At 39.5% G+C, this 27,759-nt stretch overlaps 1 protein-coding gene across 4 annotated transcripts; it reads right to left on the bottom strand.

The window, feature by feature from the left end:
- Positions 1-11,605: 11,605 nt before the first annotated feature.
- LOC107808879 (F-box/kelch-repeat protein SKIP30) lies at positions 11,606-15,680 on the bottom strand. 4 transcript variants are annotated; one of them, XM_016633445.2, is made up of 2 exons: positions 15,456-15,680; positions 11,606-13,269 (listed from the first exon to the last, which is right to left on the bottom strand). In XM_016633445.2, exon 2 carries the CDS (start codon positions 13,207-13,209, stop codon positions 12,172-12,174), a length of 1,038 nt encoding a protein of 345 aa, XP_016488931.2. In that variant the 5' UTR covers positions 13,210-13,269; positions 15,456-15,680; the 3' UTR covers positions 11,606-12,171. The 4 variants fall into 4 exon arrangements, with proteins under 4 accessions (XP_016488931.2, XP_016488927.2, XP_016488929.2 ...); XM_016633441.2 differs by having other exon boundaries at positions 11,606-13,279; XM_016633443.2 differs by having other exon boundaries at positions 11,606-13,308.
- Positions 15,681-27,759: the final 12,079 nt, after the last annotated feature.

Consider the following 27,759-nt stretch of genomic DNA (forward strand, 5'->3'; position numbering starts at 1 on the left):
AAAATTAACTCACAAATGGTCTGTGGGGCCCACGTATCGGAATCCGAAAAAGTTATGAAATATGAACGCCCATTCAACCACGAGTCTAACCATACCAAAATGACTAAATTTCAATAACAATTTGACCCTCAAATCATCAAATCTATCCAAACGACGCTACAACATATCAAATCAAGTCCGATTGACCTCAAATTTTGCATGCAAGTCATAAATGACATAACAGAGCTATGAAAACTTTCGGAACTGGATTCCGACCCCGATATCAAAAAGTCAACTACCCGGTCAAACTTCCAAACTTAAATTTCTATTTTAGCCATTTCAAGCCTAATTTCACTACGAACTTCCAAATAAAATTTCGAACATGCTCCTAAGTCCAAAATCACTATACAGAGCTGTTGGAATTATCAAAATTCTATTCCAGGGTCATTTTCTCAAAATGTTGACCAAAGTCAAACTTAGCATTTTAAGGCCAACTTAAGGAACCAAGTGTTCCGATTTCAACCCGAACACTTCCAAATTCTGAACCAACCATCCCCGCAAGTCATAAATTTATAAAATCACATACGGGGAGTTTTATTTAGGGAAACGGGGTTCTAAAAGTAAAAATGATCGGTTGGGTCATTACATTCTCACCTCTTAAACAAACGTTCGTCCTCGGACGAGTTTAGAATTATACATGGAGTGGTGAAAAGATGATGATAACAGCTGCACATATCATGCTCGGTCTCCCAAGTCACCTCCTCGACTGGATGACCCCTCCACTGAACCTTCACGGAAGCAATGTTCTTTAACCTCAGCTTTCGAACCTGCCTATCTAAAATAGCCACTGGTTCCTTAACATAAGACAAATCCTTGTCCAACTGAACTGAACTGAAGTCTAACACATGAGATAGATCGTCGTGATATTTCCGAAGCATAGAAACATGGAATACAGGATGAACTGCAGAGATACTAGGTGGTAGTGCAAGTTTGTATGCCACCTCTCCAACTCTCTCAAGAATCTGAAAATGCCCAATATACCTAGGGCTCAACTTACCCTTCTTCTCGAACCTCATCACACCTTTCATAGGCGAAACCCAGAGCAAGACCCGCTCACCAACCATGAATACAACATCACGAACCTTCCGATCCGCATAACTATTATGTCTAGATTGGGCTGTACAAAGTCGATCCTGAATCAATTTAACCTTTTCCACGGCATCCTGAACCAAGTTTGTACCCAATAGCCTAGCCTCGCCCGGTTCGAACCAACCCACTGGAGACCGGCATCGCCTACCATATAAAGCCTCATACGGAGCCATCTGAATGCTTGACTGATAACTGTTGTTGTAAGCAAACTCCGCAAGTGGTAAGAACTGATCCTAAGCACCCCCAAAATCTATCACACACGCACGAAGCATATCCTCCAGTATCTGAATAGTGCGTTCGGACTGCCCGTTCATCTGAGAGTGAAATGTTGTACTCAACTCTACCCGAGTACCCAACTCACGTTGTACTGCCCTCTAGAACCGTGATGTAAACTGCGTACCCCGGTCAGAGATGATAGATACTGGTACGCCGTGAAGTCGGACAATCTCGCGTATATAGGTTCGAGCCAACTGCTCGGAAGAGTAGGTAGTCATCACAGGAATGAAATGAACTGACTTGGTTAATCTATACACAATCACCCAAGCTGCATCGAACTTCCTCTGAGTCTGTGGGAGCCCAACAACGAAATCCATAATGATTCTCTCCCATTTCCATTCTGGAATCTCTAACTTCTAAAGTAATCCACCCGGTCATTGATGCTCATATTTCACCTGTTGACAATTTAGACACCGAGCTACATACTCCACTAAGTCTTTCTTCATCCACCTCTACCAATAGTGCTGTCTCAAGTCCTGATACATCTTTGCAGCACCCGGATGAATGGAGTACCGCAAACTGTGAGCCTCCTAGAGAATCAACTCACGCAAGCTATCTACATTTGGTACACATAGCCTGCCCTGCATCCGTAGTACACCGTCATCTCTAATAGTGACTTCCTTGGCATCACCGTATTGAACTGTATCCTTGAGGACCAGCAAATGGGGGTCATCATACTGACGCTTCCTGATACGATCATAAAGAGAGGACTGAGAAACCATACAAGCCAAAACTCGACTCAACTCGGACACATCCAATCTGACAAACTGATTGGCCAAGGCCTGAACATCCAAGGCTAAAGGCCTCTCTGCTACCGGTAAATACGCTAAGCTGCCCAAACTCTCCGCCTTATGACTCAAGGCATCGTCCACTACATTGGCCTTCCCAGGATGATAGAGAATGGTGATATCATAATCCTTAAGCAACTCCAACCATCTCCGCTGCCGAAAATTAAGATCCTTCTATTTAAACAGATGTTGTAGACTCCGGTGATCAGTGTAGACCTCACAATGGACACCGTACAAATAATGCCGCCAAATTTTTAAGGCATGAACAATAGCTGCTAACTCCAGGTCATGTACATGATAATTCTTTTCATGCACCTTTAATGGTCTGGACGCGTAGGCAATCACCCTACCATCTTGCATCAACACTGCGTCGAGACCAATATGCGATGCATCACAATACACAGTATAAGACCTTGTACCTGTAGATAATATCAATACTGGGGCTGTAGTCAAAGCTGTCTTGAGCTTTTGGAAGCTCTCCTCACATTCCCCGGTCCACCTGAATGGAGCACCCTTCTGGGTCAATTTGGTCATAGATGCAACAATAAAAGAGAAACCCTTTACAAATCGGCGATAATACCCTGCCAAACCAAGGAAACTCCGGATTTCCGTAACTGAGGACGGTCTGGACCAACTCTGCACTGCTTCAATCTTCTTCGGATCTACCTTGATCCCATTGCACGAAACTTTATGACCCAAAAATCCCACTGAATCAAGACAGAATTCACACTTTGAAAATTATGCATATAACTTCTTCTCTCTCAAAGTCTGGAGCACAACCCTCAGGTGTTGCTCATGATCTTCCCGACTTTGGAAATACACTAGAATGTCGTCAATAAACACAATGACGAAAGAATCAAGATAGGGCTGAAATACACTATTCATTAAGTGCATAAATGCTGCTGGGGCGTTGGTCAGCCCAAAAAACATCACAAGGAAATCGTAATGACCGTACCGAGTCCTGAAAGCAGTCTTTGGGATATCTGGCTCCCGAATCTTCAACTGATGATAGCCTGAACGCAAGTCAATTTTAGAGAATACCCTGGCACCCTAAAGGTGATCAAATAGGTCATCAATACGTGGCAATGGATACTTGTTCTTCACTGTAACCTTGTTCAGCTGGCGGTAATCAATACACATTCGCATAGAACCATCTTTCTTCTTTACAAATAAGACAGGAGCACCCCAAGGCGATACACTAGGCCGAATGAAGCCCTTATCATGCAATTCTTGTAACTGTTCTTTTAATTCTTTCAACTCTGCTAGGCCCATACGATATGGTGGAATAGAAATAGGCTAAGTACCTGGTAATAAATCAATATCCCTGTCGGGTGGCATACCCGGAAGATCTACTGGAAATACATCAGGAAAATCCATTACTACAGGAACTGACTCCATAATAGGATTATCAATAATAACATCTCTCACATAGGCCAGATACGCATCACACCCCTTCTTAACCATTCATTGAGCTTTAAGAAATGAAACAGCCCTGCTAGGAACATGATCCGAGGTACCTCTCCACTCTAGCCGTGGTAAACCTAGCATAGCCAACGTCACCGTCTTGGCGTAACAATCAAGAATAGCGTGATAGGGCGACAACCACCCCATGCCCAAAATAATATCGAAATCTACCATACTAAGCAATAATAAATCAGCTCTGGTCTCAAAACCGCTGATAACAATTAAACACGACCGATACACGCGGTCCACAATAATAGATTCACCCACGGGTGTAGATACATAAACAGAAGAACTCAAGGAATCACGTGATACGCCCAAATACGGGGCAAAATAAGATGACACATAAGAATAAGTGGAGCCTGGATCAAATAAGACTGATGCATCTCTATGACAGACCGGAATAATACATGTGATAACAAAATCGGATGCAACGGCCTCTGTCCTAGCAGGAAGGGCATAATATCTGGCCTAGCCTCCCCCTCTAGGGCGACCTCTACCTGCCCGACCTCCACCTCTAGCTGGCTGTGCAGGTGGTGTGGCAACTGGTGCAGTAATTATGGCCTGAGAAGCCTGGAGACCCTGTGGAATAGGTGGGGCCTGAGAAATCCGTGGAGGTGCACCCTTCCTAAGTATGGGGCAATCCCTCATGATATGACGAGTGTCACCACACTCAAAAAAGTCCCTCGGAGTACGTGGCTGCTGGGACTGGCTCAGGCCTGATCGACTAGACTGCCCGCTGAAAGCACCCCGCAAAGGAGGTACTGAAAACACTGGCGGTGCATAATATGGAACTTGAGGTCTGGGAGTAGCCGGAATACCACTGGAAGCTGTAAGTGCTGAATGAATAGGACGACTCACATAACCTCTACCATAACGGGCTGCAACTGGGCACGAGATTTATTATATGTGCCAGAATCGCGGGGTCTCTTAGCTTCCCTCTCTTCCCTCTCCCGAGTCCGCATACCTTCCAATCTCCTAGAAATTGACACCACCTTGTTGGTATGTGATGTCCATCTCTAACTCTCGGGCCATACTGTATCTGATAATAGGGCGGAGACCCTCAATAAATCTGCGAACCCGCTCTCGAACAATAGCAACTAAGGCTGGTGCATGCCTAGCCAAATCACTGAATCGGACTGCATACTCTAACACGGTCATAGAACCCTGGCGCAGCTTCTCAAACTCTACGCGCCATACATCTCTAAGACTCTGAGGAACATACTCCCTTAAGAACATATCTGAAAATTGAGTCCAAGTAAGTGAAGCTGCCTCAACCGGACTATCCAACTCATATGCCCGCCACCACTGGTAGGCTGCTCCTCTAAACTGGAATGTCGTGAAAGAAACCCCACTAGAATCCACAATACCCATAGTACGGAGGATACAGTGACATTCCTCCAGAAAATTCTGAGCATCCTCTGAAGCTAAACCGCTGAAAGTGGGAGGGTGGTACTTCTTATACCTCTCGAGCCTGAGCTGCTCCCCATCTGAAACTGTTGTCCTAATCTCAGGTCGAACTGGGACAACTGGATGCACTGGTATAACCTCTAGTCCATGGTCAACTTGGGCCCGTGGCTCTGGAGTACGGGCGGCGGGAGTCTGTGCTCCTCCCTCGGCCTGAGATGTGGCAGGAGCAAGTGGAATTAACCCTGCCTGAGCTAGAGTGCCAAACATGCTCAAAAACTAGGCAAGAGTCTCCTGAAGTATAGGAGTTGTAACAGGCATCTCAGGTGCCTGCTCTCCAACTGGAGCTACTGGTGGCTCTGGTGTAGCAGCTCGTGCAGGTGCTCTGGCTGTACCACGTGGTCTGACTCGGCCTTTACCCCGTCCCCGGCCTCTTGCTGCTCCAATAGGGGGCGCGGGTGTCTGATCATCAGATCTAGTTGTGCGTGTCCTCACCATCTGTGAGAGAATAGAAAGACAATGGTTTAAAATTTTGAAGTCAACAAATACACACGATAAGGAATCAAAGAAGTGAATATTTCCTAACAGTTCCATAGCCCCTCGAAGATAAGTACAGACGTCTCCGTACCGATCCGCAAGATTCTACTAAACCTGCTTGTGACTCATAACACCTATGAACCTAGTGCTCTGATACCAACTTGTCACGACCCCAAATTCCCTCCGTATGATATCGTGATGACATCTAATCTCTAAGACTAGGTAAGCCTATCAATGCGGAATAAAATTTAAATCTTAAATAAATAAACTACAATTCAAGCCATTTTAACTCCCAAAACCCTGTAGAAATAAGTCACAAGTTTCTAAAAATTTATTCTCAATGTCTCTATATATCAAGGTCTAAAAAAAATAAGGAAGCAACATAAAAATGATAGAAGGGGACTCCGGAGTCTGCGGACGCTGGCAGATATATCTCAAAGTCTCCTCGTACAGCTAGTTTACTGATGCATGGTCTGATAAGATGTACCTGGATCTGCACAAAAAGATGTGCAGAAGCGTAGTATGAGTACACCACAACGGTACCTAGTAAGTGCCAAGCCTAACCTCGGTAGAGTAATGATGAGGTCAGGTCAGTCCCTACTGGAGAATAAATAAAGACAAGGAAAAATGTTTAAACAATTTAATAAGATAAAATGACAATGGAAATGAATCAAGTAGTATGTCACATTTAATTAAACCAAATAATGACAAATAAATACCTCGTGGAAACAAAACAGAATTTCTTTTCAACTTTAAGAAAAATCACAACAAAATCATAGGCAACTACAACCATAAATCAATATCAACAAAGGCACTACCGAGGTACTGCCTTGTAGTCCCATATCATAAATAAATTCACAATATCTCATTTCATTATCTCACCGCGGGAGCCTTTACAATTTATTTTAAAGAAAACATATTTTCCGAAATAGCATCCCGCGTTTTAGCCATCCTTATCACACCGCATGACTTCTAGTAGTTCCCCCTACCAGCCATGCATATCAAGCCACCCTTATCTCACCGCATGTGTTTCAATACCCAGACATTATACCACCACATGCGTATCAATATCACAATATATCATAATTTATATCTCAAGTGCTCAAATAATTTAACTTGCCAAAATAAGTCAACAACAATATTTTTCCATAATAAAGAGCTCACGACTCATGCCAAAATAAATCATCAATAATATTTTTCCACAATAAAGATCTCACGGCTCCATCACAATGAGTACGAAAATCTTACAAAAATATTCAGGAATAAATAATTCAGGAAAATAATATTTTAAAATCTTCAATACGTTACTTCAATATCAAATTTAAAAATGTCAAATACTTCATATTAATAATATTTAATTTAAAAAAAATCAACCTTCAAATAATACACAGAATAAAGAAAACCAAGTTTCAACTAAACCGGTAAAACAATTAGCACGAAAAGGTCAAACAAATTTAAGGTATATATTTCAGATCAATGATGAAGAATATAACAAGATAAAATAATTTAATAAATGCGCAACAGTGATCTACACAATTTAAAAATATAATCTTTCACATTTAGCTCGTGTACACGACTTTCAACACATTTCAATAATCACATCAATACCAATCCTAGAGAAAAAATTTCCCACACAAGGTTAGATAAGTCACTTACCTCGACTTGCTCTAATTTAACCAAGTAGTATGTTTGTTCCTCGATTTTCTGATTCCGGACGACTCGTATCCAGTCATAATTAATTCGATACAGTCAACAAAAATTATAGAATTAATTCTATAAGAAAATACTACATTTTTCAATAAAAATCCGAAATTAACTCAAAAATGGCCCGTGGGGCCCACGTCTAGGAATTCAGCGAAAGTTACGAAATATGAATGCCCATTCAACCACGAGTCTAACCATACCAAAATGACTAAATTCCAATAACAGTTCGATCCTCAAATCCTCAAATCTATCCAAGATGATTTTCAAAATTTTCCAACTTAAATCACCAATTAAATGTTAAAAACAGTGATGGATTCGGGTAATCTAACCAAGATTGAGTTAAGAACACTTACCCTGATATTTTTTCTGAAAATCTCCCAAAAATAGCCTCAATCCGAGCTCCAAATCGTTAAAAATGGAAAATGGGACGACCATTTTCTGAACTTAAACATTTTGTCTAGTGGTTTCTTCTTCGCGAACGCGACCCTTGCCTCGCGTTCGCGAAGCACAAAAATGTGCTGCCCAACTTTCCTCTTCGCGAACGCGAAACTTTGCAAACTCAGACCTTCGTGAACACGTCCCTTACCTCGCGAACGCGTAGAACAAAAGACTGGGGTTCCCAGCTGCCTCACTCTCCTTCGCGAACGCGACGTCACTCACGCGTTCGCGATGCACACACTGCCCTACCCTTCGCGTTCGCGTACTCTCCTCCGCGAACACGTAGAACAAAAATCTCACCAGCTCAGAACACTCTTCGCAAACACGAAAGAGGAAACCAGAAAAATTGCAGCAGCAGATATCAACTATCTCACCAAGGCCAAAAATGACCCGTTAACCATACGGAACATGCCCGAGCCCCTCAGGGCCTCAACCAAATATACCAACAAGTCCTAATACATCATACGAACTTAGTCGAGTCTTCAAAACACATCCAAAAACACTAAAAACACGAATCACACATAGATTCAAGCCTAATAAACTTTGAAACTTTTAATTTCTACAAACGATACCGAAACATATCAAATCAAGTCCGATTGACCTCAAATTTTGCATGCAAGTCATAAATGACATAACAGAGCTATGAAAACTTTCGAAACTGGATTCCGACCCCGATATCAAAAAGTCAACTCTCTGGTCAAACTTCCAAACTTAAATTTCTATTTTAGTCATTTCAAGCCTAATTTAACTACGGACTTCCAAATAAAATTTCGAACACGCTCCTAAGTCCAAAATCACCATACAGAGCTGTTGGAATCATCAAAATTCTATTGCAGGGTCATTTTCTCAAAATATTGACCGAAGTCAAACTTAACATTTTAAGGTCAACTTAAGGAACCAAGTGTTCCGATTTCAACCCGAACACTTTCAAACCCGAACCAACCATCCCCGCAAGTCATAAATTTATAAAAGCACATACAAAGAGTTTTATTTAGGGTAACAAAGTTCTAAAAGTAAAAATGACCGATTGGAATACAAAAAAAATAAATTCTAGCAAATTTCCTTGGGTTCACTCGGTCGAGATGCGCAAAAGATCATATAATAAACGGATGCAACTCCATCAAATACCATTGAAACAATGAGTCCCTCAAAAACAAATTTCTTTTATATAACTTGTTTCTATTTAGGGTACGTGCAAAACATAAATATAAGGAAATAATAATAAAGAAAGTTAGGTACCAATGTACGTGCAGGTAAGGATTCTTACATGGTTAAAATAACAAAATATTTAATAGCTAAAATTTTATTTGATTTCATACTCCTAGTTATAAGGAAAACAATTAAATGACTATTTTGTCTAACTTGAACTCTATTTTCTAAGGTAAAAAATGCGAACAATGTTTCACTAAGGGCTTTCGTGCTTTTAATATAATATAGATACGTTAAGAAATTATATAGAACTTATATTATTTTTTACATGCATTTGCATAATATTGGCATGAGCTATTTAAATTGAGTAACATGGTCTGTCAGGATTCATATAACCGACCTTAACTTATTTGAAATTGAAGCACAACTGTATTCATGACTTAATTGCATTATCATAAGTAGTGTTTAAAAGGCGTGGGCGGAAGGCGAGACGTTTTATATATGCCTCAGCGAGGCGTAAGCCCCGAGGCACGGGGCAATAGCCTCATGGGTATTTAATCTTTAATATTTAATAAAACAATATAAAGCATTAAATATTTTTAAATAGGTAAAATTACATAAAAATAGAAGAAAACTATATATATATATATATATATATATATATATATATATATATGAGAGAGAGAGAGAGAGAGAGAGAGAGATCTGCACATCCCCACTAATAACTAGTCAAAATAATCCTTGTACGCTACTTACTAGCACATGCAACTTGAGTTGAAAAGAATAAAGTTTTCTACATAAGGAGCAAAAAGGATGATTAACCTGCAATTTGAACTTTGTACTTGTTGCTATGGATGAAAATTGAGTTTCTAGCAATAAAAAAAGGTTTGACTTTTAAATTTGATATTTCAGTTCTTTTTAAAACTTTTGATTATTATAAGCTGACTTTTGAGATTTTGGGTATAATACTAAGGACTTATTCAATAAATTTTATTTTAATTTGAAAAAGTCACTTTGGCTTAGGGATGACAATGAGACGGTGTAGTTACGGGACGGGGCAGGTTCTAGTTTTTTTAAAAAAAAGATTAATGCGGGGCGGGGCGGGTCGCGGGGTGTGTCTTTTATTTATTGAACTAAAACCTAAAACGTCCAATCTTCTTTGACTGTTGGGTTCCCCTTGAGATGTGTGTTTTCAGAATCTATTTGTTTAACCCATGAAACCTGCAAAAATTTTAAAGAACATATACGTTTAGTATTCTTCAAACTTTTAAACATAATTCACAATTTAAGGAATTAATTTTGAACCAAATTAATTTATCCTATTTCTCTCTCATCACTAATCTAAACTTACCATATCTATAAAAGTTCCCCTAACATATTGATGCTAGAATTTTCATTTTTCATTATGCAAACAGTCTAAATAAATCCACATTTTTATTCTGTGTTCGAAGTTGTGTGTGTATATATATATATATATATATATATAGTGAATATATTATGTATATTTGCTTATACCGAAATCATTTAATGTGTATTCAATGTATAATTTTGTATATATGACGTTTAAACAAATATACATATTCGATATACGTATTATGTGTATTTAATGTATAAATTATATACATTTGATGAGATCTATATATAGTTTAAATATATTTGACATGCGAAATATATACTACGTATATGTGATATATTATTTATTTTATGTATATTATGTACAAATAACATAACATATATGTTTATAAATATACTATTATGATATTGGAACAAACACATTTTTATGGAAATAACTTTAAGTTTACAGATGCACAAAATATTTATAATGTTCATTAATCTAATTATATTTTTCTAACTATATAGTGCTACTTTCCTTTGGAGGATTCGTACATGTGTTTTGGTTGTGACATTAATGTAGAAGAGAAATGTGTATTGAATGTAATTAAATGGGTTGTCAAACGTTTTGGTAAAGAAGAGTATTAATAGGACTAATTTCGGTAATTAATAGGACTGATTTTCGGTCAAACAGAGAATCCCTTTGTTTGATTGAAATCTGTTCACACATGTGAAAAACTTGATTTTTTGTCTAGCATTATACGTTTAAAGTGAAATTTGTTTAAATAAAACAAGACATCGATGAAGAAAATCAAGTTTTGGCACTATGAATTATGATTGCAACTACTGGCCAAAAGAAAAGGGAGAGACAATTTTTTTTTTAAAAAAAATCTATTGTGGCGGGGCAAGTGGACGCGGGTGTGAGTGTGGGACGGGTGAACGCGGGTTTAAGTGCTATGCGGGGCGAGGCGGGTTGAAATTTTGCGAGTTAAGACAGAAACCGCCTCGCACCCGCATCGTCTGCCATTCCTACTTGGGCTTATGCCTCACTGCAAAAACTCGCCTTAACGCCCGGACGTACGTCCTGAACGCCCCGAGCATACGCCTCTTGAGACTTTCGCTCCGCACCATCGCCTCAGGGCATTTTCGGTGCGTCTCGCCCCCAGGACTTGCCCCGAAAATGCCTTTTAAAACACTGATTATAAGTTGTGGCCGCTACAACTTCAATCTTATATATGACTCATAATTGTGTAACAATGCAGACGTAGACAGGATAAACTCATTTTTGAGCGAGTGTGGGTCAACCTTTAACCGCACCAAGTGGAATTTGGGACGCAACAGAATACGCACTTTAACTGCTATAATGAGAAACTAACCGAGATATACACCAATAGACTGAAGATTGACAACAAAAACAATAACAACTACGCCCCAGTCGACAAAATAATGCCCCTTAAGCAACGAAAGCAGGACTGAAGTAACCAAGTATTTAGCACTATAGTGCTCATTAATGCAAATGCAAATAGATGTTAAAATCTCATAGTTCTCAAAGTACGAACTGAACTTCATTCCTCTAAGAACTCAGCAGCTGAAAGCAATAGGATTTACACATTAGGCAAGCAGGGTGCAAGAAAGCTGAACATCTCGTTTCTTCCGCGTTTCTGGCATGGGATTTTATTTACCATAGCTTTTAGACAGCTAATAGCTAAGCCGAGACAGCTCACAAAGGTCGTTTCAGATAAGATTCCCATCATATTCAGTCTACGGTGAAGGAGAGAAGGCACCTAACACGTTCACCCTCTAACTTCCATCCGTCATTAGTAATCTTAATTCGTTTTCCCTATTCACCAGTACGCTGCGTGCTACAACTAGTAGCCGTTTTATTGTCAATTGTTCATTGTAGCACTTACCCTAAAACACTGCATTGAATTTCATTCACATTATGCATGCCCTAAATTCTCAGCTGTGTGCAGGCAAGGATTGTCCCTCTGCACCTTGTCATTGGAGCAACCTTACGCCACACCAACCTCTCATTTCCAAGCGTCAATACATCAACATCAGACAACACTTTGATGTTACAATTCCAATGCTCCGGTCCATTAACCCCTCCAACTATATAAATATCATCTCCAAGCCCTATCATAGCAAACCCAATTCTTCTACGAAACTCAGATGCTGAAACTACCATCTCTCTTACTTCTTTTTCCTGCTTGTAAATGAACCAATTGCTCATAACATAAAGCTTTTCCCTAACGACAGTCATTGGACCCTGGAGCCAAGAATACTCGTGAACGGTCCAACCATGCTTGACATTTTCCAAAACCTGAATAGTCGATAAACCTTTATGCAAGACATGAACTTTACTGCCAACAACCACTCCTGAGCATGCGGAATTGTGCGCGTGATGGAGATCGGGTAATTGAACCCAGACATCCTTTTCTGGATCATAGATTTCCGCGTTATATATTGATTTCCTGTAGTTAGTAAAACCCCCTGCAACAATTATCTTCCCCTCCAACACGCAACAAGCAAACATGGCACGAGGGAAAATCATAGATGCACACCGATTCCACACACGTGTTACAGGGTCATATGACCAGACCTCATCAGTCGCGAAAATCCCATCTTGGTCACCTGTCAATGGATCCACAGCATCACTGCCACCGCCTAAAACAAACAGCTTTCCAGCAGTAGAAGCGACACTGAAGCGAGCAAGATGACTGATGTTTGAGGGGAGAATAGGGAGAGTAATCCAACGGTCATGCATAGGATCATAAAGCTGTGATAAGTTTTCAGGTTCAAATGCAAATACACATAAAAACTCTTCAGACGAGTTGACCTCCTTTCTCGCTTTAAATAGTTCGGCACTTCGAATGGCAGCTCTCCAGGAATGGGAAACAAGCTCTAACTTTGGATGAAGGTGGAACGGAACCCGTGCAATGCACCTAAGGGCAACAGCATTGGGAAGACCTTCAATGAGTGCAGTCATTACCACCAAGCTTGCATCTATTTTTATCAGCAAATAATGATTGTGGTGCACTACTGTTGGCTGGCGTCAACTTGAAATATGCAATTTGAATCGTTAGCTCTAGAATAAAGAGAATCATAAAGTAAATTGCTAGCATTTTACATAACACTCTTCTGAATAAAAAAGGCCGACATCTCTTCTCAGCCAAACATTGTACAAAATTGTGTCAAAGAGGTTAACCAATACATTAGCAATATAATCAGTGAACTGACTTTTAAACACGTTACAGCAAAACGAAATTTCACAGTTGGCCTACCTTGATTCCAAGCTCAAAAATCACATTTAGAAACTTCCAATTCAAAGCTAAAAACATCAAACCACATAGCAGACTGAAACAACAAGTTGGATAATCCTACCATACAAACTATGCCCTTTTTTTTTTCTTGTGAAACCTCAGTCCATAATGAATTCAACGTATCAGTACCTCAGAGCAGCAGATTCTCTGATCGCCTCATCAAGCACTTCTAGCTTATTAAAAGTGTTATTACATGGCAGAGTCACAACAATCTCTCTAGAAAGTATGAGAGAAATGTTTCCTGGATGTTGTAGCCTGCAGCTTCTCCTTTGCAGATCATTCGGCACTTGAGATTGTGCTAGAGTGGCAAAGGGGCATCACTTGCCGGCAAAGAAGTCCACGGGACACTTGGGAGTTGGGACATATATTAACTTTGGGAAGAAGTGAAACTGACCGTAGTGAAGCAACGGCAAGGCTTTGAAGCCAAGCAAGTAGCTACTTGAAAGAAGTTAGCAGAAGTGGAGAAAAGAAAGCACAATTGGCCATTGCCCTCTCAATCAAGGAGCTGATCGAATTCCTTGACCTCATGTTCTATTACAGAAGACTTGATTGAAGTTATGGACTGGTCAGCAGGCCCCTTACTGTTCCTACTGAAGAAGGGATGTTTCTGCACGGATCCCATGAAGCCGCCACTGTATTCCTAGACCTCAAAAAGGCCATGATATAGGCACAACTCCGGATTTTACCAAAACCTCTATTGTAAAAGTGCATAACAAAAAGTAAAAGGACGCATAATGTGGTGATGCAAAAAGGGAAACCTATTACATTTCCTTGTCAAGCACTTAGCATCAAACATCAAGGTCTCCCGACCTATGGAGAAGAGCTCATAGACCTCTCACTAGCTGTAATAAAATGTAGACAACATGTACACCTGTTTCATTTTATCATCAAGATTGATCATTTCAGCTTAAAGTATCTAAGGACGCAAACATTATCTCAACGTGAAGGGTTGGCCGAACTATTGGAACTAAGCTATGAGATCCATGGGTGGCAATGCCAGGCAAACGCAGGAAACACAGGAAACAGCTTATAGAATTCATGCGTGCTTCAGCTGTTGGTGCGCACTCAAACTCAATAGGACCACTATGGAGTGTGGAGGATGGATGGACCCCTTAACCCTTAACCAAAGGTCTCGAATTCGACACCTAAGAATGGAAAAAAACTAGTAGGGAATGTTTCCCCTTTAATTGGGCCTTACTCGGGGCGAAATCCGAATTAGCTGGGCCAGTGGATTCCGGATACTGGATACTGGATGGTTAAATCAAAAAAGAAAATCAATTCAATAGAAACTAAAGCCAGTTTTGAATTAGCCTAAACAATAAGATGGTGCAAATGCAGGAGTGTGATGAATGCCAAAGAAGTAAACCTCAGAGCAAGAATATGATACATGCCAAGGAAATAGACACGCGAGTGTGTGTATCCTGAGTTTCTACAACCATTTTCCATTCCTACAAGAGCTTAGAGACATATTATAAGCATCCCCATCCCCACTAGTTCTTGATCTTTCCTATACTCTTTATAGTTTTAAAGATATTGCTCCATCAATGAAGTGAATTTGCTAAACTTTTCTCCTAATTTCACTTCATTTGTGACTCAATCTTTCCCTTACTGTTTTTCCCCATTTCCCTGCATCCCTTGAGCTCCCATAACTCAATCACTATAGTGATTAAAGACTTTGAGCGAACCCCAAAACCCCATCTTAATATCACAACAAAAAAAAGTACAATGTGTTGGAGTACCTAAAAATTCCCCTGATTGAAGCTCCAATCATCTAACATTAAAGTAAAAGAACAGAAAAGAATAAATCTTGACGTGTTTCAGATTCTGGGAAAGAACCAATCTACACTATGATTGAAATAGAAATAATCCAAGATTCACATATGATTGTAATGGAACTGAAAATAGCATTTACCTGCTAGGTCAAGAAGATAGCAGTCGGCCTTGAGATTACAGTTCAAAGAAGATAACATAGGAATTTGCTTGGCTTTTATCACACGCATAATTTTTTTTTTTGACTAAGTTTGATAACATAGGGAAATTTATGTATGTGATTTCGACAGTTTTAATGAGAATTAAAAAATTACAGTGTATTTTGGTTGGTAGTTTGTGCAGTGTGAGAATAGAAGGCAAGATTTACAATGTGTTTACACCAACCTAACTTGGTTCAATTTATTTTGAAACTAGTACTACTACTACTATACTATTTAGGGCAAGTTAGTAAATTTCCAATATCAAACAATAGTCTTATATTATATTAAAAATGAAGGTAGTGAAGCTTAAGCTAAAGTGGCGTAATAACAACAAGCCACTTGACACTTTTATGGAATCTATTTGTTGGATTCTATTTTTTAATAACATTGAAAGAATTTATTAATTGATATTCTTGTGTATCAAAATCAATAATTGGAAGGGGAAAAAATCTGCTGGGAAATGCAAATTAGAGTTGTCCGTGACTTATATTACTATATTTGGAGTAGTTTTATATGTTAAGCAATAGGTGTCACGACCCAATTTCCCCTATAGGCCGTGATGGCGCCCAACGTCGTCGCTAGGCAAGCCAATTGTTAACTAATCATGTATTTGTTCTTTTTAACAATTTCAAAATAGTTGATTTTTATCTATTAAGTAAGTAATTAAGGGTGAAAATTTTAATAAAATAAAGTATAAACAAATATAAGAACAGGTGTGGTGAAATAAATTCTCAAAAAACCATCAAATGCCTACTAGTATAATTCTAAGACCTGGTGTCACAAGTGTATGAGCTACTAGTAGAATATACAAAAAACACTAAACTACTGTCTGAAATAGAATAGACAGAAAAGTAAATACAAAAGAGAGACTTCGGGTGCTGCAGAACGGACTCGGAAAGTAACTCACCACTAAGTCTCGGAGTATCAGGGGTGCGCGCCGGGATGAATGTCAGACGCACCTGCCTCAGTGTCACGACCCAAACCGATGGGCTATGACGAGTGCCTGAGTCCTACCTGCGAACACCCCTAAACATGCGTCAAGATATAAACATGAATTAAGGGTAGATCATGAATAACATCTGTTAATAAACTGCTGAATCACGTGAATAACATACGTGAGGAAAACATGTCCAAAAAACGTACATACATATACATGCAGAATACGGTAAGGCGAACCGACAAGGCTGCTATAGACAACTATACATGACTATCTACAGACCTCTAATAGAGTGTACAACTATATAAAGGACGGGACTGGGCCCCGTCGTACCCATATCTACATACAAAAATAACGTACCCAAAACTAATAACAACTCCGGATCAAGTGGAGCACACCAAGTTTCCCTGAGCAAGGATCCTAAGATGGGGGACCGTCAGCCTGTCTACCTGCACCTGTGGGCATGAAACGCAGGCCCCGGGAAATAGGGGCGTCAGTAGGAATGATGTAGTGAGTATGTAAGGCATGAAAATCAGTACATAAAAGACATAAAGGAAACGCGGAGTAAAGAATTCCACCTGTAAGTCTAAATAACTTTGTGAATCCTGAAACATTTATAATGTCATGCATATGCGTATAAATGTTGTATCATGCATATGTATATGTATACATAACATCATCAAGCCTCTGAGGGCATCCCATCATATCATCTTGGCCTCTGTTGGCGAAATCATCAACGTATATCAACTAATCAGGTGGTGGTGCGTATATAACGTCGTAATCTTTTTCCATATCCCATATACATATAATATACGCGTATATAACTCCATCTGGTCATGGGTCAATGTACATGTACAAATGAATGAAATGCATAAGAAGTATGTTAATAAGATTTCTCGGAATGTCATAAGATCAATATGTCTTTAGATAAACTTTATCAACTACGTATTTTTCTGAGACCTATGAACAAAAGATATAATAAGACACATGGGAAATCAAGAACATAGGCACCCCTGGTGCTTCTATGAATAAAGGCATTTATGAAAGTTGTGCGTTTACTCGTTTCGTTTGTATCGTATGGATCGTGCCAAAAGGAAAGAAGGGATAACCTTAATATACCTGAACCGATTCTCTTGACAATCCCTCTAACACACGTCAATCACGACAAAACACGCAACAGCGAGATCGAAGTAGGGAAAAATTCGTATAATATTCTTGAGAAAGGAACCGGGCTCCCTTAGAATTGCAAATCCCGTTGCTATTATGTAATATAATCTCGTATGAATTTGCTGAAGCTTTCCTCCATGACATTGTAGATATAAACATCTTTATTTTGTGAATTAGAGAGGTCTTTTATCCTAGTGGGTATGGACCCCACTTATATGATGACTTAGCCACAAAATTCTCTAAATGTGCCATCAAGTTACATGAATTAAGAGTCATTAATTGGGCTTTGAGTAAGACCCCATTTGCTGCCACTTGGGAGGCTTATTAAGCTTATCCAAAGATTCTAATTACTTAGTTAATCTCCCACTAAAAATTAATAATTACCCAATTAATCACATAATTAAGAATTATCTTAAATTACTTAAAATACTATTCACTTTTAACATACTTTATACACCTTACTATCATGGTCATGTGGTACCTTGTATGACACTACTACATAAATATCGGGTATTATAGCTCGGACCGTATTTTATCCCAAATTGACAACCTTCAACGAAACTCATTTTCTTTGATTCGTTTACCCTATAATCTTCACGGCACTTACTTATCACATGTTATAAATAGCATAAATGCTTATAACCTAAAAAATAATCTCATTCCCGAGTCTACGTCGATTAACTTACGACGAAACTTTAACGTACGAAAATGCGAAATGTAACATCCTTCCCCCCTTAGATACATTCGTCCTCGAATGTTTAACTCCCCGGGATCTATATAAATTTTCGCAGAGTCGCCTTTGTAATAGTATTACTATCAGCCCTTCCTATAGAAAACTCAATAATTCAATGCCACATATTGCCACAATCATCAATCATGAAAATGGCCTCACATGACCATGAAAATAATTAACACAAGAATCCATACTCGTACCTTAAGGCTGTGATGTCTCAGTCGGATCCTCCTCTGGAAGAGAAAACAAGTTAGGATACCTAGATTTCATGTCCTCTTCAGCTTTCCAAGTCATTTCTTCCACATTTTTGTTTCTCCAAAGTACTTTCACCGAAGCTACGTCTTTAGTCCTCAATCTCCGAACCTGTCTATCTAGTATAGTAATGGGAGTTTCCTCATATGATAGCTGCTCTGTGACCTAAACATCGTCAACTGACACGACTCTAGAAGGATCTCCAATACATTTACAAAGCATAGACACATGAAAGGCTGGATGTACAGACTCCAAGTCAGAAGGCAAGTTTAACTGGCCTACCTTGCGTATGATCTTATATGGTCCAATGTACCAAGGGCTAAGTTTTCCTTTCTTACCAAACCTCATAACGCCTTTCATCGGTGATACCTTTACGAATACCCAATCGTCAACCTGAAACTCCAAGTCTCGTCGTTGATTATCCGCATAAGACTTCTGACGGCTTTGAGCTGCTAAATAGCCTTTCCTTTATAAGCTTAATCTTCTCGATTGCCTGTTGTACCAACTCTGGTCCTACTAACTTAGTTTCCCCAACATCGAACCATCCTATAGGCAACCTACACTTCCGTCCGTAAAGAGCTTCGTATGGAGCCATCTGAATACTAGAATGATAGCTATTATTACACGTGAACTCAATAAGCGGCAGATGATCATCCCAACTTCCCTTGAAGTCTATCACACAAGCCCGTAACATATCCTCAAGTGTCTGAATAGTACGCTCAGCCTGTTCGTCTGTCTAGGGATGACATGTTGTACTAAGACTTACTTGAGTCCCCAATCCTTTTTGGAAGGACCTCCAGAAATTAGCTGTAAACTGAGCACCTCTATCCGAGATAATAGATATAGGGACACCATGAAGTCGTACTTGTTGATACCAAATTTTGCCCTCATATATTTTCTAAATAATATATATATTTTTAAAATATCATTTTCATATTATTATTTAATTTACAAGATTTACACAAGCACTTCTTATAATTTTTCATAATTTTAGAGCTTTTAAATTAATTTTCTTGCATTAATTTACATAAAATTCAGTAATTACCCTTTTAAATTATTTGTGATGACTTAATCACTTAAAATTATTATTTGCATCCCTAATACATTTTTTGAAATATTTTTACTTCATTTTTATATAATTACAATTGTATTTTTAGGCTATTCACATAAATTTACAATAATTGCCTACATTTTACATTCTTATTGCAATTGACATTTCATTTAGGGTCAAAATATTTTTTTACATTTTTATAGTCTTCTATCATTGTTTAAAGTATTAATTTGCATAAGTAGCATTTTTAATATTTATTCAGATATTTTATTAAATTATTTCCCTTTTAATTTCTATTTAAAGAGCTGGCCCAATTTTTAAACTAATTTTCAGACCAAAAGGCCCAATATTCTAGCCCAATAACCCCCAGCCCAACACCAGCAACCCACCACCCATACATGTTTAATTAACACGCCCCAATCCCTCTTCAAAATCCTGGCCGTTGATCTCTAAGATCAACGGCCCACAATCAATCCCTCCCTTTTTAATTATCCAACAAGAAACCCTAACCCCCATTACCCCTGAGATGCTGCCCCTGTATACTCTACTCTCCTCTTCGCAAAACCCTAGCCGCCTTCCTAAAACTCTCCAGATCTGTCTCAAACATGAATTCTTTCCACGATCTGCTTACCTTATTTGTATTATCTCGTTACCATTCACGCGTTCGTGGTGTTACTTAGTACTTGCCCGATTTTGGCAAGTACTGCCTCTCCAAATCAAGTGTAATCATCCTCAACCTACAAGATTCATACAAAAATCCATCTGTATACACTCTCAACAGGATCGTGTGGGTTCGATTCATCGAGATTCTTGGCTAAATTTTTTGACCATTTGCCAATTAGGGTTTGTCCGATTTTTTACCTATTTCTACTCGGAATAGGCTATGCATGTGACTTTACTTGTTCCTGCTTAAATTTGACTGATTTTCTTTCCCTATTTTGTGTTTAATTGATTATTTTCCATATTTGTTCTTCCAATTTCTGTCACTATATAACCCCCCCAGTCCCCTTTAAGACGAACTTTGAATCAATTTTCTTCATTAAAAATTGTGGTTTTTTGTTACTCTCTTGTTCAGTATTCTGTATTGGCAGGCTGAAAGCCAAGGCCATTAACACCTTGCTACTCAACCTGTTCTTGGTGCGAGTATTGCCCTGAGTTCATCGAAGCTCTTGGGAACTTTGACGCATTGGGATTCTGGGTTTTTGTGGAAGTTTGTTCTTTACTATTCTTCATTAAATGGTGAGTTACTGGACCTTTGTAATTTCGTCCCCATGTATCTACATTTTGCATAAGTCTTCACCTCTAAAGTTCGTTAGTTTAATGAGTTTTCTGGGTTGTTTTTGTGTGAAACTCTGTCTGTTTTACTTCAATTTGAGCTCTCTTTAACTTTTAACTTCATATTGTTGATAGTTCAAAGCATGCCTAAGCTTGATTTGAGCAAATTGGATTCCTTTCAAGTTCATCTAGCCTATGTGTTGCAACTTACTGATGTTTAGGACCTTTGCATTTTAGCATCTCTTTGTTGTTTAATTTTGCTATCAATCCTGTTACTTGAACATGCTTTACTTACATAATTTGTACCCCTTTTAGTCGACTAGTTGATTGTGTTCAAAAGCATGAATGTGTACACCCACTATATGGCACAAGTCTGTTTTCTAACCTATTCTGAATTGCTGTGATGATATCCTGCCTATATATCATGTTTGATCGTGTTCTCTATTAGTATGCTTCTATCATGTTTTGACTTCCTTGACTTCCAAGTAGTTGCAATGATCTGTTCTCATCATGTCTAAATTCTGCTGCCAATTAATATGATTCTCTCTTGTAACACTAGGACCTATACTTAGCATAATTTGAACCTTTTCCTTTATTATGAATTTGTGTATGCTACCTTCACCAATCCTGCAAGCATGTTCTGCTAATGTGTGATTGCTTATGCACTAGGTGTTGAACTTGTCCTTCTGAATCTTTGCTAAGTCTGTTCTAAAGCCCTAAGGCCTGTTTGATAATTTGCTCTATGTGCTCAACTTGACTATGTTTGTATCCCCTCAGCTTTATCTCTCAACCTTGGTTTACTATCCTTCACTTGTCACCTAGGCTCTTTTGAGTTCTCATTCTTAGCCAGCTAAAAGCCAAGGCTACATAGGTTCTATCATTGACCTCCCTAGTGTGAGCATTGCTCGGGGTCAAATTGAGACCCTTGTGAACTCTGACACACTAGGGCTTGGTACTTAGTCATTCCCTAAATCTCAAACTACTTCTATTCATCCCATTCTATCATGTTATCTGCTGTATACCTGAATTGGCTGATTTAAATGGTGCAACACTTGGTGCTATGGTTGAATAAATTGACTTTAATCCTTTATGGATTTTGGGGTTGTGTGGCTACATATTAGAGGCATGGGTATGTTGTGTGAGAGTTATTGAAGGCCCAGACAATGCTGGGTATTTCATGTTGAGCCTACTGTGGGCCTATTGTCACTGCTGTGTAACATTTGTATTTTTACTCATTATCGGCCCTGTAATAACTTTTGTATAAACAGTTGGGGAGTTAGTAAAAGGGAAAATGGGTAAAATTTAATATTCGCATGCAAAATGGGTAGATAACATGCCTATAGGGATTGGTAATTTATTTTCTATATATGTTGTTCAATCACTATGTGCACCATAGAAATCATGTCATTAGGGGGAAGCATACACACACTATCTGCTAGCAAATATGTATTCAAAAACTGCAATTATTCTTTCTGCTACGTGTTACTAGAAAACCTGCCTATAGGAATTAATTGTCATTGATGTTTCTTTCAATTCTCATCGCCTACTAGAAATCATGCCTATAGGATTCCAATTATTCTATTTGACATTATTCACCTAGAAAATATGCTTATAGGATTAAGTTATGACAATAAAATAAGCTCTAAAGTGCTGTGCGTTAGAGATCCTGTCTATAGGAAATAATTGCTCGCTATAATTGGTTAATACTAAACCATTCAAATACTGTTTCATGTACGAATAATTCTGGGACTTTTCCCAGCAGATTTTGTTATACTCAACTGCGCAGATCACCTAGGCATAACACATATAGGATTAGTAACTTAAAACTTGCAATAACCAGTTTGTAATACCTGAATAATTCTGTCTGTGAGCAACATCCTGCATCTAAAGCTGCCTGCATACTTTGACCTCAAAAATCGCCTAGAAAGCATGTCTATAGGTTTAAGATTCTGGATTCTGCAGCCTCCTAATTGGCATATGTATTTGCGTGCATTTGCTGCTTAAGTGTGGAGGCAAACTTGAGCCCTTAACTGCCCATATTTGAAGTCCAATGTGTTTTGTATGTCGCCTAGTTTTGACATTTCTGAGCAGCCTAAGTAAGGTCTTGAACCATCCAAATAGAGGTCCAATACCTCCTGGGCCATAGATATGAGACGTGTAGTGTACGCGTAGAGCACGACTTAGAATTGAATTAGTACGCTTTAAGTAAACAACTTTACATAGTAATCGGGTAGCAGGAGATGATAGTCTGTGCCCGCTATATAATATGAGTAACTCCCTACCCTAAGGGAGTTGTGAAGTATTATTTATGTTGCACGGGGTGATCCTTTAGACCAAAAAACTTAGGACCCCCCTATTAGAACGAAAAATAGTTGCACCTCCCTATTCAAGATCTTTTTGTAATAAAATTCTTAGATTTTGTACTCTCTTTGCTTACTTGAACACATAGACTAATCCATATAATTTAAGTTCGGCTGAGACCCACAGTTGTGGAACTTGAGGAGTGCCTAACACTTGCTCTTTGAGGTAACTTGAGCCCTTACCCGATCTTTGGTGATGTAGACTAGTTAAATCAGAGTCATTTGCAAATAGGTGCCCTAACGCACCTTAAAAATCGTTAGGTGGTGACTCTCCTATTTTAATACCTCCTTAAAAGAGTTGTCACATGTCGAAACCCAATTTCACCAGGAAAAAAAGGGCGCGACAGTACTATCTCCTTAATGTAAAACCTTGCATAATCCTTTGCGAAATATATAGTCCTAACGGGCAGAAAATGGGCTAATTTTGTAAGTCTATCAACAATCACCCATATAGAATCAAACTTACGCTAGGTACGAGGTAAGCCTATGATGAAATCCATATTGATTACTTCCCACTTCCAAGTCAGAATCTCTATAGCCTGCAATAATCCACCTGGTTTTTGATGCTTAATCTTAACCTGCTGACAGTTAGGCCACTGAGCAACAAACTCCGCTATATCCTTTTTCATTTCGTCCCACCAATATATTTCCCTGATATCATGATATATCTTTGTGGCTCCTGGATGGATAGAATAACGAGAATAGTGAGTTTCTCCCATAACCTGACGACGTAGCCCTGCAATATTAGGGACACATTATCATCCTCGATACCTGAGGACCCCATCTTTTGTAATCTCAAATGGTGTCTTCTACTTTTGAGGGGTCGTATCCCTATAATGAGCTAACAGAGGATCATCGTACTGGCATTCCTTCACTTCAGTTACTAAAGAGGATGTTGCCGTGTCCTGAATAGTAATTCCAGTATCACCTGAGTCCAGTAATCGAACTCCAAGACTAGCTAGTTGATGAATGTCATGGGCTATCCCACTCTTCTCTGGTTGTAAATATGACACGCTACCCATAGATCTACGGCTGAGGGCATCGGCTACTACATTCGCTTTCCCTGGATGGTATAAAATATCAACATCATAGTCTTTCAGTAGCTCCTACCATCTCCTTTGGCATAAATTCAATTCCTTTTGCTTGAAGATATACTGAAGGCTCTTATAATCCGTATAGATATCAACATGAATGCCATACAAGTAGTGCCTCCACATCTTTAGTACATGAATTACCGCAGATAACTCTAAATCGTAGGTCGGGTAATTCTTTTCGTGCTTTCTTAGTTGTCTAGAAGCATAAGCTACAACCTTACCATGCTGCATCAGTACATAACCCAATCCAACGCGCTAAGCATCATAATAGATAGTAACCATCGGTCCCCTCAGGGAGTGTTAGAATCGGTGCTGAAGTTAATCTGACCTTTAATGCCTGGAAACTTCGGTCACAAGCATCAGTCCATTGAAACTTAGCTCCCTTCTGAGTCAGCTTTGTAAATGGTGCTGAAAGGGAAAAAAAATCCCTCTACAAATCTCCTATAATAACCTGCCAAGTCGAGGAAGCTAAGAACCTCCGTTGGTGTCGTAGGTCTAGGCCAAGTATTTACTGCCTCAATGTTTTGTGTATCAACTCGGATACCTTCACTTGAAATAATATTCCCAAGGAAAGCTATAAAATTCAACCAGAATTCACATTTAGAGAGTTTGGTGTACAACTTCTCTTTTTGTAGAACTCTGAGCACTGTACGTAAATGATATACATGCTCAGCTTTGAACGGGAGTAATCCCATATATCATTGATAAATACAATCACGAACAGATCTAGGAAGGGTCTGAACACACAGTTCATCAAGTCCATGAATACTGCTAGGGCATTAGTCAAATCGAATGACATAACACAAAACTCAAAGTGCCCGTATCTGGTCCTGAATGCTGTCTTCGGAATATCCTTCTCCCTAACCCTTACCTGATGGTACCCGGACCTCAAGCCTATCTTTGAGAAACACTTGACACCTTGCAACTGATCAAATAAATCATCAATCCTCGGGAGTGGGTACTTATTTTTGATCGTCATCTTATTCAACTATCTATAATCAATACACATTCGCAAGGAACCATCTTTCTTCCTCACAAATAATACAGGTGCTCCCCACGGTGATGTAATAGGTCTGATAAAGCCTTTTTCAAGCAAGTCCCTTAGTTGTTCCTTTAACTCTCTCAGCTATGATGGTGCCATTCTATAGGGAGGGATATATATTGGCTCAGTATCTGGTAATAGGTCAATAGCAAACTCAATTTCTTGCTCTGGCGGAAGACTCGGAAGCTCATCAGGAAAAACATCGGGAAACTCATTAACCACATGGATAGATTGAATGGTTGGTGACTCTACTTTCACATCATGTCCCCAAACTAAGTGATAAATATAGCCCTTCCTGATCATCTTCCTTGCCTTGAGATAGGAAATAAATCTACCTCTCAGCGATGCTGTATTACCTTTCCATTCCAAAACAGGTTCCCCTGGGAATTGGAATCGGACCATCTTTGATATACAATCAACGTTGGTATAACAAGAATACAACCAATCCATACCCATTATAACATCAAATTCTACCATATCTAACTCGATTAGGTCTGCTACTGTAGATCGACTATGAACTACTACTATATAATATTTATATACCCGCTTAGCTATCACTAGATCCCCAACAAGTGTGGACACCTCGAAAGGTTTAACCAACTCATATTTTATTCCAAACTTACTAGCCACCAACTGAGTAACATATGATTAAGTGGAACCTGGGTCAATCAATGCATATACATCATCTGAGGAGACTGATAATATACCTGTAACAATATCAGCTGACGACTCCTGATCCTGTCATCCTGCTAATGCATATATGCAGTTCTGAGGATCGCTCGAGCTAGATACTCCACCTCTGCCTCTACCACGACCGATTGGTGCTTGTGAACCTTGCCTAGGAAGGCGTACTGATGATGACGAACCAGCTACAGATCCCGCTGGTTGAACTATGCTTGCATCACCTCTCGTCGGATAATACCTCATAACGTGGCCTAGATAACCACAAGTATAACAAACACCCAACCCCATACGGCACTACCCGACATGTTTCTTACCACACTAAGCACATCATGGCAAGGGCGACCTTATATGACTTGATTCTCCCCTATACTGAGAACTTGAGGCCTTGGAATTCTGACTAGGCCCTAAATATGTGGAACGATCAAATCTCCTACCGGCAAACTGAGGGGGTGCGCTAGCTGATGGCTGGGCTGGATACCTCGGGTATTGTTGTCTCTGGCCACCTAGAAACTCACCAGAAGGACTTGAAGATCTCTCACTCTTACTCTGGCCCCTATCATGCTCACAATTGGCCCTCTACTTCTGTTCACGCTCCTCTACTCCCTGAGCATATGGCTGAATACGAGAAATATCCATGCCTGGCTGAAGTGAGACCGACATAGAGTCATTAAGCAGGTGCGACTCCAACCCCATCACGAACCGGTGAACCCGATCCTCCATCTTAGATAGAATAGTGGGAGCATACCTTGCCAATGAATCAAACTAAAGACTGTACTCCTGAACACTCACGTTACCCTGCCGAAGGGTCAAGAACCTATCAATTCTGGCCCGTTTAAGCTCTGGTGGCAGATAATGATGAAGAAAAGCCTCTGTAAACTCCTGCCATACTGCTGGAGGGGCATCATCACCTCTGGACAACTCCCAAGACTAGTACCAATTAACTGCAACATCTTGAAGTCTATAGAAAGTTAGCTCAACCGACTCAGTCGCAGTGGCCTTCATTATCTTCAAAGTCCTTTGCATCATATCGATAAATACCCGAGGGTCCTAATTAATGAAATCATGAACCCTCGCACTGACGGACCTATCTACATGACCAATACCTACCTCCTGAAGCTGAGCCTGTGCGGCTACTAATCGAGTTAATAGTTGAATATCATCTTTCATCTCCTGACCCGGTGCATCTGGCTGAGGAGCTGGATGTACAAGGGCGCTGGAGCTGGTGCCCCTCAAAGCTCTTCTGGAGAGGGCGGGGTATGTGAAGTCCGAGATGGAATATCATTATGAGACTTTCCCCGAGCCCTGATAACTCGTGGCGCTCGACTAGTAGTCTCATCAGCCACGGACTTGCCCTTCTGGGTGGCTGTAGCCTTCTTAGGCATCGTTAAACCCAGAACACATCGTTAGGAAAATGATTTCTTATATCACCCGATCTAAGATAATAAGGGAGGATAACATCCTATATGTCCTGTAGCCTCCTGGCTATAAGTGTGGTGCTCAATACACCTATAAATAAGACTCTACTAGACACGGTCTGTAAACAACCCTAGGACAGAACTGCTCTAATACCACTTTTGTCATGACCCAAACCGATGGACTATGATGAGTGCCCGAGTCCACCACTAAACATGCATCAAGATATAAACATGAA

This window comes from Nicotiana tabacum, chromosome 17 (genome assembly GCF_000715075.1).
Source record: "Nicotiana tabacum cultivar K326 chromosome 17, ASM71507v2, whole genome shotgun sequence".
In the NCBI taxonomy this organism is placed as follows: domain Eukaryota; kingdom Viridiplantae; phylum Streptophyta; class Magnoliopsida; order Solanales; family Solanaceae; genus Nicotiana; species Nicotiana tabacum.